This window comes from Oculina patagonica, unplaced genomic scaffold (genome assembly GCF_052425735.1).
Source record: "Oculina patagonica isolate OP01 unplaced genomic scaffold, crgOcupat unplaced208, whole genome shotgun sequence".
NCBI classification, from domain to species: domain Eukaryota; kingdom Metazoa; phylum Cnidaria; class Anthozoa; order Scleractinia; family Oculinidae; genus Oculina; species Oculina patagonica.
Genome location: NW_027558046.1, coordinates 1,102 through 13,837, shown reverse-complemented (window position 1 = coordinate 13,837; position 12,736 = coordinate 1,102). Strand labels below are relative to the sequence as shown.

General features: G+C 39.6%; 1 protein-coding gene and 1 long non-coding RNA gene across 2 annotated transcripts; one reads left to right on the top strand and one right to left on the bottom strand.

Annotated features, from left to right (window-relative positions):
- Positions 1-1,013: 1,013 nt before the first annotated feature.
- Positions 1,014-7,991, top strand: LOC144640237 (uncharacterized). Its single transcript, XM_078499437.1, has 11 exons — positions 1,014-1,300; positions 1,888-2,145; positions 2,650-2,952; positions 3,508-3,882; positions 4,095-4,178; positions 4,319-4,534; positions 4,659-4,748; positions 5,019-5,293; positions 5,542-5,707; positions 6,065-6,178; positions 6,554-7,991. The coding sequence occupies exons 1-10, from the start codon at positions 1,046-1,048 to the stop codon at positions 6,167-6,169; spliced, it is 2,127 nt and encodes a 708-aa protein (XP_078355563.1). The 5' UTR covers positions 1,014-1,045; the 3' UTR covers positions 6,170-6,178; positions 6,554-7,991.
- Positions 7,992-8,477: 486 nt separating this feature from the next.
- LOC144640238 (uncharacterized) lies at positions 8,478-9,633 on the bottom strand. The gene is made up of 2 exons (XR_013568310.1): positions 9,416-9,633; positions 8,478-8,676 (listed from the first exon to the last, which is right to left on the bottom strand). It is a non-coding gene; the product is annotated as an uncharacterized LOC144640238 (long non-coding RNA).
- Between the last annotated feature and the right edge of the window lie 3,103 nt (positions 9,634-12,736).

The following is a 12,736-nucleotide window of genomic DNA, read 5'->3' as shown; positions in this document are numbered from 1 at the left end:
GACTGGTCAATAAGTACAGGGGGGTGGGCCGGAGCAGAAAGGGGGTGGGTCATCAGTTTCTGAGCCCTCGAAAAGGGGTGGGTTATGTAATTTTGATCTACACGTAGGGGGTGGGTCATCTTATTTATTCACTAACTTTTAACTGTTATAGTTCCAAGAAAAGTTGTATTCATCAGTATATATAAATTTCTCCATGTAAGCAGTTTTAAATGGATTCCTAGCGATTTCAAAAGGCCCAAATATAAAAATTTCCCGGGGAGCATGCCCCCTGACCCCCCTAGATGGCTTGTGATCATAACATCACTTTTGTCTGTCTCTCTTCAACCTGCATAGATTCACACTGGGCTCTAGGCCTTTTAATACCAGTAAACTCTTTTCTCAAACTCTGCAAATATGAATGATGGACAGTGGTTGTATTTTATGTTATTAATTTCTATATAAAAATATGAACTTTTCAATAATTGATTATGAATTAATGTCACATACTGATTCAGTTTTTTTGCATATGTTTGTGTCTAAATTTCCCCATGGACTTTCCACAAAAATGTGGAAAACTTACAAAAGGCTAGTATGAGAAGTGATAGATAAATTCATCCTTCTTTGGTGTGTTAAGAAATGGAAAAAGACGTACATGGAACAGCAGTGTCCATCAGGGAAAATGTCTATGTAGGGAATTTCACATTTAAAGCTGAAGTCAAATAAAAAATCTCCAACCCTTAACAGATGATAAAGAAATGATGGGTCCCTTGATTTTTTTAGCAAAGGGGGTGGGTCATGTAATTTTCAACCTCCTGTCAGGGGTGGGTCAGTCAGTTTTGAGCCAGAACGAAGGGGTGGGTCACAAATTTTCGAGCCACAACTTTTCCAATTGCTCCGGCCCACCCCCCCCCCCCCCCCCCTGATACTTATTGACCAGTCCCTAACCGTGTTAAATCTAAGTAGCGCAAATAAAAAACTTGCAACCCTAGTTTTCGCGATTGCTTACTCATTGTTTGCGTTTGTTTTCCAGTTGAAGTCGTCTGGGTCCAAAGTCCACCTGATCAGCATGGTCCGCCATGATGCAGAAACAGTCTTCCAACAAATCAAGGAACTAGGCATGACGGGAAAAGGCTGGGTGTGGATTGGGACCGACGGTGCGACCTCGTCCACGTTCAACCATCAGAAGGACCTGGAACGCACTATGGAGGGCATGATAGGAACACAGCCTAAGAACGGAGAGGGCAGTATTTATTTGAAGTTCCTGGCATCCTGGCTAAAGAAAGACTCGACAACTTACCCTGGGATTGTACATAGCAAGCCGGTGAGTCCTTCTCGCTAGTTATATTCGGGGAGGTCTTTTTTCTTACCTCTGCGTACGTTGTTTATTTTCATTTTTTATGGTCTTTATGGTAGAGTTTCCATTGTCAGTCTCTGTAAGCAAAGCTTTGGCAGATCGATTTATTACTATTTTTAATCGAAAAATTCTCGAAAATCAAAAGTTTCCATATGCTGCCAGGAGTGTCAAATAAGTCAGATAGAAAAAAAAAACATAAATAGCACCTCTCACATGACACCTGAGTTTCATCCACGGACTTAAATAAAGTAAGAATCACATAGTTGTAATAGCTTCCATTCATGAGGGTATCGTTACATCCACAGACCTTTGTACAGCACATCTAACAATACCTCGTACGAGTACCATATGAAAGGACTTAGATCACACATTAAGGTTTCATCCACAGACTTGGAGGTTACTATATGATCAAATACTCTAATTCTTTGTTAACTGCTAAAAGTCGTCATGTTTTAGAGCGCTAATCCCTCGTCAGTTAGCAGTTAACTGTTATCCATTACACTGTAAAGGTTTGCATTTTCAGTCCACTGATGGTCTTTCTTTTTTTCATCCAGACTCCCACATCCGCGGCATTCACTGCGCAACTGTTTGACGCGGTACATGGTGTCGCTTTGGCTCTCTCAGACCTGGTCAATAAAAAAGCCATCAGTCGAACGTCAGACGTGCAAACTGTGAGAGACAATCTCTACCAGAAGCTAAGGACATTCGATGACTTCAGTTCGGGTTATCCGAGCGCGACTGGTACTGGCAACGTCATGTTCTTCAATCAGAATCAAGACCCGCCGCCACTGTACGCTGTTGTTAACCTCGTGGTAAGTGCCGTTTGCATCAACCGTGCAAATATCCCTACAGTTTCTGCACATTTTTGGAGTTCTACTTAAGGAGAATGTAGTTTCAATCAAAACGTCTTTTCTGTGATTGTGAGGTCTGTCATTGGACGTGTGGCGTTGTACGGGAAAACAAAGACTAACTAATGCCTAGGATAACAGGAACACATCTTCGCTGTCAAACCCTAATTTCGTCAATTTATCAGTTACAATGTAGCAAAGTAGCACCCTGTTAGTCTTGATTCGAATGTCACAGCTTTCATTTTCACATCTTGCGAATCATATTGCAAAGCCGTTTGCAATAAGCTTGATTTACCTGAAATCGAATATTTGAGATAAACTCCTTTTCAAATGGAGACGTTTTGCTCTTTCTTACTTGCTTTCAGCAATGTAAAAATCGTAACATTTCCGCTTAGTCATTCTCAGTTGCGGACAAAACTAGTTCACTCAACTTTTATACCTAACATGAATGTCCTCAAAATTCCTCAGGGCAACAACTGGATCACTGTCGGTCAGTACGACTCCAAGAGCAAGGAAATCACTCTGAGAAGAGACCCTGTGTTCCCTGGTGGCGTGACAAGAATTCCAGGCAAAGGTCGACCAACTTACAAGATTGCAGCCTTCTTTCCCACTCACGAAGATCTGGGACCGTTACGGGACCTGGGACTAGAGTGGCAGGCAGCATTTAGGGTCGCTGTGGAGCTCGTTAATACAGGCCCCTTCAAAGTTGCGTTTAGTTACGTTCTTGTTGATGGAGGTGAAGATTCGAAATCCTGCAAGCGCGAAGCTGAGGTAGGTTCCCTGTCACAAACTCGTATTTAAATGAATAGTTGAGAAACTTTTGCTGTTTATGTCGGCAGCCTTGGACATTGTAGTGTTGAACGAAGCACACTATCAGAACTTATTATTATTATTATTATTATTATTATTATTATTATTATTATTATTATTATTATTTATTATTGTTATTATTATAACGTACAGTAGAATCCTGATTTTTCGAACCTCCAGGGGAAACAAATATTCGTCGAGAAATCGGGGGTAAAATTACAGAAAAGTTCTATCCAAGGGAAACGAAAATTGATTCGAGAAATTAGGAGTTTCGAGAAACCGAGGGTTCGAGAAATTGGGATTCTTTTGTAGTTATTTATTCTATAAGTAAACATATTGAAAAGTAGATTTTCGGGGCATGAACTTTTCAAGTTGTCTCGCGCAATTCTAAACCAATCCTATGCGCCGAAGTGTAGAACTATACAGTGTTTCCACAATCAGGGTCTCTCTAGACGAGTGGGTGCCCTGTTATGATTCAAGCAACCGTAACTAAAACATTACCGACTTCTTTTGTAGAATCTTCCAGATGACATCGACCTTATCATTGGCGAAGCCAGATCGGACTGTTCCATTGCCATCGCTGCGGCCACGAAACACAAGAAGATTCCCCAAATGTCGTACGCTTCTACGTCTGCGCAGTTATCCGACAAGGACACATATCCGAACTTCTTTCGCACATGCGCCTCTGATGTGTACCAAGGAAAAGCGCTTGCTAAGCTGGTTCAAAGATACAAGTGGACGCAAGTGTCAACTATCACCACACTTGACCTGTACAGTGAGGAGCTCGCGCGCAAGTTTGCCGTGGAAGTGAGGCAGATAGGTGTCGACATTGCTACTGAGCAGCGGTTTGAAGCGCACACCAAAGCCAGCATCAAAGAACATCTCAAAGAGGTAGGGACTATTTTAATTTATGCAATCACTGGGGGAAGTTGTCGAGGTTTTAAAATTTCGCCGAATGGACGTCTTTTCTTAACACGTGCTTCAAACTCTCCTTGTGGTCTCTCTTGAGGAGCGACTTTGTTGTAGTGTTTCTAACTCAATTTTTTGTTTGATCTTATTATTTTTAACAAAGGTGAAACTAAAACAAATTTCTATTTCTTCAGATAAAGGAAGCTGGGTCAGCAGTAAACCTCGTCAGCGCCGCTACTGACGACTCGGAAAAAGTGTTTCAGGAAGCGATAGAACAGGTGAGTTAGTCTCACAGAACACAACTCAATTTCAGTTCAAGACAGTTGTCTGAACCTTTCTCTTGTGAGTATCCTCTCTCTTTCTTATCCGCAATGGTCCTTGCGTTCAGCCGTTTACATCATCCACCTTTCGTTTCCAGGGCATGACCGGTAAAGGATGGACGTGGATTGGGACCGACGGTGCCACGACATCAAATTTTGTTGAGTCTCCAAACTTGCAGCTTGCCATGCAGGGCATGGTAGGCACCAGGCCTAAGAATGGTGAAGGAGCTCTGTACCAAAAATTGCTAAAGACCTGGAAAGAGAAAGACGCAGCCTTGTATCCAGGCCTTATTCACTCTCCTCGGATGCTGCAGGTTAGTTTTCAGTCCTTAGTGCCTTCTTTCAGACAAAACTTGTTTTAAATTATTACAGAAATATTTGCTACTTACAATACACGTTCTCGTCAGTCGCTAAATCCTTTTCACTCTCATTTTACAGGCTTCAGCTTATGTGGCCCAGGTCTATGACGCAGTTCTTGCCTATGCGCATGCTCTAACAAGACTTCATGAAGCGGGAACCATAAACAAGGTAAGAAAAACCGTCTTGGGTCATTTTCCACAACGAAAGTCAGAGACCCGATATTTATTTTAGGTCGAAAAACCGTGTCCGACTATTAACTGAGCTAAGCCCGTAGATTTCGTCTAAGGTTGCCAAGAAACATGATGTATGCAACTTTCTGATTGGTTAATAAAAATTGAAAACCTTTTAACTATAAGGTGCTCGTATCTATCTGCACGTGTTGCATGCCTATGTTCTTCCTCCATGTGACCAATTTATTTGTTTATTTCCACTTTGCAGTACTCCTCACGGCCGGACGTACAAAAAGAGCTCATGACAGAATTACGGAAAATGAAAGATGCAAGCACGGGATTTGACAGCTCAACGGGCGGTAAACAGTTCTTTGATTCCAGTCAAGACGCTCCGGCCATTTACGATGTGGTGAATTTGAATGGAGACTCGTGGATTAAAGTTGGCTCGTACGACCCCTCCCCGGATCAAGGACTCAGTATAAAGAAAAAGATCGTGTGGCCAGGGGGGAGCCTCAATACTCCACTTGATCATCACCAACCAAGGTAATACTCATACTTGCTTTTCATCTTTGTTACAAAACGACAGTCAATTAATATGAATTATCGTAATGTAAAGCCCTGACCAAACGGTAACGCAAGTGGACGCAAGACGTCAATCGCAGTTGAACTTGCGTAATGACTTGCGTTGTGCTGGCCAAACGGACTCGCAAGTGCACGCAAGTTGTAAACTACCTTAGATAAATTCATGTTAAATTTTTAACAAAAAATTGCTTCTCTTTCTCTTGTTTCAGTGTCCAGGAATCGACTTCAACGGAGCCGTCTGAAACAGAAAGTGTCAGTCGAGATGGCATTATAGCTCTTGGCGTTGTATTTGGCACCTTTGCAGTCGCCATGGGAGCATTCGTAGGCTATTTAATATACAGAGAGAAGAAAGGAAAACCCTCTTTTGGGCCGCAGGTGAGCATTCAGCAAGAAAATGTTAATTGTGGTCCTCTATAAAGTGTTAAATTTGGTACCGTACAGCAATGCGACTATTGAATTCAATTTTGTCATGACCCTTCCCGTACTAAAATATTATATCTCCTTATCTATGGCTACAAATTTCTTTTCATGTTAGTTGAGAGAATTGAGTGATACATCAAGACAATATCTCTAACTGATCAACTGCAATATTCTCATTACCTGTATGCGTACTAATGTGCTAATATTGTAAGGGGAATTTAGATTGTAAACCACGTACAGTGATTGATGTTTGTTTTTGCTTGAAGTTATTTAGTGTAACACTAATTGTATTTATCTGCCTTTTTTTCTTAGATCTTTAGACAAACACATCAATCACCAGTATCCGAGATATCAGCTGTGATGAATAACGGAAACATACAAGTTATAAGACCTGCAAAAGAACCTTTACCTGTATGAAAGCTACAGGTAAGCGAACTCCCTTTTTTCGTTCACATGCGATCAGAATATATATACAACCCCAGACAAAAGTCTTGGGAAGTTTTGCCCTTTTGTTCTTTTCCTCCCCTCCCCTCTTTAATGTTGACCGAAAAGCGACTTTACACACACAAGATTGTTAAGTGGGAAACCAACATTGATAGGGGGAACGAGTGGACCCTACAGCAGTACAGGAATGGGGATTGCTAAATTGAATTTGAAACTCTCTCTAATCGGGCATGTTTTTACAACCTTCCGAACTCTTTTTGTCTGGGGTTGTAGCTTTGTCGTCCAAGATAACCTCAGGACCGAGGCATGCGCGCTCTTGCACAGCAACAGCCAACAAATCATCTTTTTCAATTTCAGAATCCTTCAGAGCTTTAGGGACAAGAGACGAGGAAAGATCAAATCTGGACAAGTTTCTTGGAAGAGTACAATATTTATTGAAACTTTGTTTCACAAATGCCGTGATCTGCTTCCTGCCAGAAACGTTTTAATACAGTAAGCGAATTCACGAAGGATAAAAGAATTGTTGTATAGGATTTAATAAGTAAATTGCATGTAAATATTCATATGTTAAAGCTAAGTTGCTTTTTCTACTACCGTAATAAGGTTTCTATTATTGCTAAATAATCTCGACAAAGTGGGCTAAAATGACTCGCTAGCTGAAGACCTAACTGCTTTTTATAAAATTAAAGTTCATTAAAACACCTTAAAAAACAATTTCACATTTGAAAGTGGAGCGGTTTCTTGGTGAGAGTTAAAGAAATGATAGCTTACGGATTGTACGGCTTAACAACCGGCCGCGGCAGTGTATCAATAAGCTTATCTGATCTCGAAACGAACACATGTAACATTGTGGCCAGCGTGGGAAATGCGCGGGAAAAATCACGCGGTACAATTTCGATTTCGTACACGATTGGCCAAAGAGGTATCTTTGATTTGATTGGTTACCGAACGTTGCACGGTTTAATTACGGGGCTCAGAAAAGTTGTCACAATTTCTTCAAGGGAACCGCTCTGCTATTTAATTTGTGGTGAAATCTTTGATCATCACATTCGTACGTTGAGTTCATAGTACACAGCATTTGAAATTTTAAGCCATGTTCTTTAAACGGTAACTTTCGCCATGAATGTAAATAATTGCTTCTGTGAAGCGATTTTATTCGTCCAACATCTTTCAATAAATTGCACTTGTGTTCAGTTTTCTTGCTTTCTACTTGTTAAGCGTTTGTTAAAAAAAACTTATATGATAATTCTTGTAATGTTTTAACTGAGTGATTGATATGGTTTGAGGATTTTAAGCACTTGATTGATGCACAGAGGATTAGTCTCGATACAACGTGACCAGATCTCGCTTCATAGGTAACGTGACGCATTTGTGTGCTGGTCACACAACATGTCGCGCGGTTAAGCGAGCTGGTTCTATAATTCATCAAAGAAATGTATTGTTCGAGTAAAACCGAGGGCTTTTCTTCCCAGTCATGTCGATTACCTTAGAGTTTAGCCATTGTAACGCACTTTTGTAAATGTAGATCTGCTTTTCTCTGGAAAAACCTAAACGTTTTGTTCCTTGTGGAGGGTAAAATATCTTTGACTACAACGTATTTGAATGACAAAATAAATACAGTTTTTCCTCATGGACCGCTTATTGGAAATGCACTTGATAACACAGCCTCCGCAAAGAAATACCTCATATAAGTTGATAGGATGTTAAATGTAACGAAATGTTATGTATGAAGAAAATCTATTGTGAATAAAATATTAGCACCTGCATCCGAGGTTTTCATTAGTCTTGTTCTTAGTTGGGGAAAATTAGTAAAAATATTGTCTTGAATTAAAGGAAAAAAAAACTTATGCTGCTCTTCTTTTGCTGCTAAAAAGGGCCCCTACGTTACGTGATTTAAAAGATCCCCCTTCCCCCATTTTGACCCACGGTTATAGTTAGGTAAAACTGATGGGCCGTTCCCTTCAACAGGGCCTTTGTAACCTGAAAGCAGGTTGTCATCAAGTTCAATTTTTGCATCCCGTCCTTCGTTCGGCCTGTGCAATATTTCGAGATCCTTGTTCCATTTACATCAACCGATAACAGGGAAAAAGAACTCGAACTACTAGAGAAATGACTGCCTTGTCCCCAGGCGCCGATCGGCCGGATGGTTAATGCGGGAAAACAGGGAGCGCCGGGGTTTGGTTTTTCCGTCCGAATCAGGTCCACTACGCCAAGCGAACCGTGAACGACCAAGGAGGAGGATGCCTGGGACGAGGCAGATATAAATGGCACCGTCTCGAAATTGTTTTTTTACTCTTTATTAGTTGATGAATTCACATTATAATACGAGTGGTAGTCCTGGGTTTTTCTCCGCGTGTAAATCCACTCTGGTTTGTTTCAGTCTCTTAAAGGCGCACGGCTCATTCAATGTCATTTAACACAAACTCCCGCTTGCAGTGCTCTCTGGCTGCTCTACACAATTCCCTTCCGGCCACTTGATGCTGAAAAAAAAAGGGAATTGTCTGTGAGGCTAGCGCTCTACATGAACGGTATTTGATTAACTATCATTTATGTCAGATTTGGTGTTGTATGCAAACACAAGTCGAAATAGCATTTTTCATAGTGATCGTTCGGCCTAGTGCAGTAAATGTAAGCTGCAATTTCATTGCAAGGATTTTAATTCCAATTTTCATTCGTCCATCCATCCATCTGTTCGCCTTTTCGTTCGTTTTGTCCACCTGACCCAAGAATTCGGCGGCAGAACCACATCCCAACCGCCTGGAGTTTTGCCTCATTCATCGTCTTCAGTGTACAACCCTGATCGGCTTATAAATGCCATTTGGCGTATTTTACTTCAGACACTTAATTTTGAAAATTCCCATTTAAATAGAATAGACGTATTACTGGTTGGTACTTGATATTCCAGTTTTTATGCAACACCAGACTGAGTTCATCGTTCTTTCAGCTTTTCGTTAAAATGACACCGGCGAACGATGAACTGGAGAGCGTAAAAAAGAGAGAATCGAGTAGCTAGCTCCCATAGACGTGTAGTCATTTCAGAGTATTTATTTTAGCAGAAATCTAATTGAATTACAGTTAGTAAAGTTCTCTTTTTGGATGAACTAAACGTTGATGCCGGGTAAAATGAGCTTACGTGTTAAAGGAGTTGTTTCAGTGTAACTGTCTAAAACAATGTTTGATAACATGCGCCAAAAGGACAAAATGAAACTAATAACTCACTTCCATTTCTCGCTTTCCAGGAAGATTGCCTCCTCCTCCTGCTGTGAAGGCATCGCTTTCTGTCACAAAAGAACCTACAAGAAGTATGAGTGCAAAAACCAGGAGAACTTTGGCATTCATTTTGTACGAGGTTTACGGCGGGTTCTTTCTTTTTTTAATAGACTGATTTCCAAGTCGGTTCCCCTTTCTTGATGTAAGACGTTTTAAAAGTTTTAACGGAGTCGAGCTCAGTTTTATCCCATAAGAAATGTCAAAACAAACGTCTCTGCAATTTCCTTGACCGACCGGAATTGAAGTGTAATCAAGTCGTAATTAAAAATGATTTGTTGTTTTGACAGTTTGAATACAAACAAATTTCTTTTATCTGACCCGACGCCAATCAAAAATATACGGACTGTTGAGAACTGAAAATAAAAACAAAAGAATAAGGGGGCTCGCAACACGGATATTTGAAAGACAAAAATTCCTTAATAGACAGCCTTCATCTTTAATCATACTATTCCATATTGGAGCCTATCCCCAAACATATTTTTGTTTTCATGATTGGTTTTGGAACAAAGCTCATATATAGTAACATTAAGGACAGTAGATTTTCCAAAAGGCGATTGAAACTTTTTTAGAAGGAATTTAAGGTAAAGTGGCATTGAAATATTCGTAGACTAAGTTTTTGAGTAATCAAAAATAAATTCGTACAAGAGTTGGCAGTTAAAGGCATTTATGATTAGAGCAATTTACCTCGACTACCTTAATTCTGTAGATGCCCGGAAAGATTTTGTAAGGGCAACGAAGCACCTTCATTGACTATCCCACCAACACACCCCTGTGTAGGAAAGACTCCGGTATAAAGAACGCTATTCTTCAGCCCACTTTTCAAAAAATAACCCCGGAATAACAAACGCCCCTTAACTTACAAAAACATTTTGCCCGGCGATCCCGTTTTTCCACTGTAAACTTCTATTCGCTGGTATGAATGCTGTGCTTCGTTCAACTTCAAAGAAATTCAGTGAGATCATAAAACCTCTTTAAGTGTTGGAATTATTTTCGCTAAACAATAATTTTGCTTATCCGTTATTGTGATAACTTTTGTTGCCTCGAAACTCTAGTGATGGTAATATCAGAAACCTGGTATGGCTGAGATCCCACCAAATGCTTGTTTTGATACGCCGCAGCCCAAGACTAAGAAACTCGTATTTAATTATATATTAGAACAAATTTGAGTAAGATGCCACGCTAGTACCACGGAAATTAAAAAAGACCAATATAGATGTTAGTTCTTCAACTCCAAATGACATTAAGAGTTATTAAATTTTACACTGATGTGCAAGAATTTTTTTGAGAATAAACAAAAGTACCTGACCGGCAGGGGAAACAACTGGATCGAAATTATTCGTATCTCTCTATAGGTGGTCGAACTAAAAAAATAAAACTAAATAGGTCAAATTAAGAGTCTTATATTTGTTTTTGTTGAGTTAATTCTGGAAAACGACTGCTTGGATGTTTTGAATGACATTAGAACGCTATATATAAAATGCTAAGGAAACTTTTTTTCAGAACGTTTATGCATTCAGTTTTCAGTTTAAAGTGAACTTTTTAATAAAATCAGTTAACGATCTATGTTATCAACCTGTTGTAGTATAAGGAAAATCAAAGATAATTTTTTATCCGACCGAGAAATTTCATCTTTTGAAGAAGTCGCATCCCTTAAAATGTCAGCAAGGTGTTTTTTAAACCTTTTTCTTCGGTCTTACATATTCCTCTGGTAGAAGCCTTTGCAGCAGATGTTTGGAAGTGGACAAACAGAAGTATGAATACAAATTAAAATTATCTGCATTCAGCAGATCTCCGTAGGTGGTCATACGAGGAACAATATTGAATTTATAAAAGTAGGAATAATATTCTTTTATTTTAAAACTGCAATTTAACTAGAGTTTTGTGTTCTGAGAACACTTTGCAGTTGTCTAGTCGATCGTACGTTAACAAATCAAAGACTCGATATTACAAGAATAGTGCACTTGACAGTAGAGAACAAATACTCTTGTGATATTTTTGAGGCCAGTCATAGGATAAAAAAACAGCAAAAAATAACTGAAGTAGATAGGTTAAATTTTTTTCTCGGCTGTAAAAAGACCCCACTTAATAAAGACAAGAGGTTATAACTGTCCTTCCTCGAGATTTAATTTCATTTGGTCTCAAGCTTTTCTTATGTACCGGAAGAGGTATAACTTCAACTAGCTGTATGGGAATTTAACGGTAATATAGTATTAACCGACGACGTGAATGAAAGAAAAACTTTATAAGTGTCAAAACCACATAGCTAGGGAAGATTCCCTTATAATATAATCCGAACTCTGGCTCGGATGCTCTTATATCTACAAGTCACCTAATCATACTAAGCAGTCTTTTAGAAGTTTCCAGTCATCGAGTTGAAGAATTATGCCGTCGAGTGTGATCGAGTGTCCAGTAAAACTGAAAGGAGAATATAGAACACCCCTCTGTAACAGACCTGGTGACACCTGATTTTCCACCAGGTTTTCAACACAAAATCGACCAGGGAAGTCAAAAATACACCAGGTTGATTACTTACTTTTTGTATGCAATACGCTTAGCGGGGTAATCGTGCACAATTTTGAGCCGCGCGCGCTTTTCAAATCGCTCTGAATCATTCACAAGCTCGTATTACATCCAGAAAAGGAAACAGATCTGTTTTGTCTCTTTAGTGACCTGCATGACAGCAGAACAAGCGACAAAAACAATAGAAAAAAGTTAACAATTACTTTTTGCTATATTTACATCAAGTTATACCTTATTGTTACTTATTTTCGCGGGACTTAATTTTCGCGATTTTCGCGATTTTCAAAAAATCGCGAAATTAAAGACCCGCGAAAATTAATTCTAACCGATTTCTATTGTATTTTTTATGCTAATTACGTATTTTTGGCCAAATCGCGAAAATTAAGACTCGCGAAATATTCCTGTTCCATTTTCGCGAAATTAAGTGCCCGCGAAAATAAGTAACAATAAGGTAGTCACTTATTAAATTATCTTTTTGCCGCGCGTCGTTTTCTTCTGTGGTTGATTTTTTCCTGACCAGGTAAACAAAATTCTTCACCGGGGAGAAATAAAATTGACCAGGGATATTTCAGATAATCACCAGGGACCAGGGAGGACAAATTTCCACCAGGGAGGGCAAAATAACCCACCAGGTCGGGTTTCACCAGGTCTGTTACAGAGGGGTGTTATAGAGTAAAAAGAGAATATATGAGTATATAGATCGAGGTGATTTGCTGTGGATTGCTGGCTCAATTTTTGATGACGAACCTA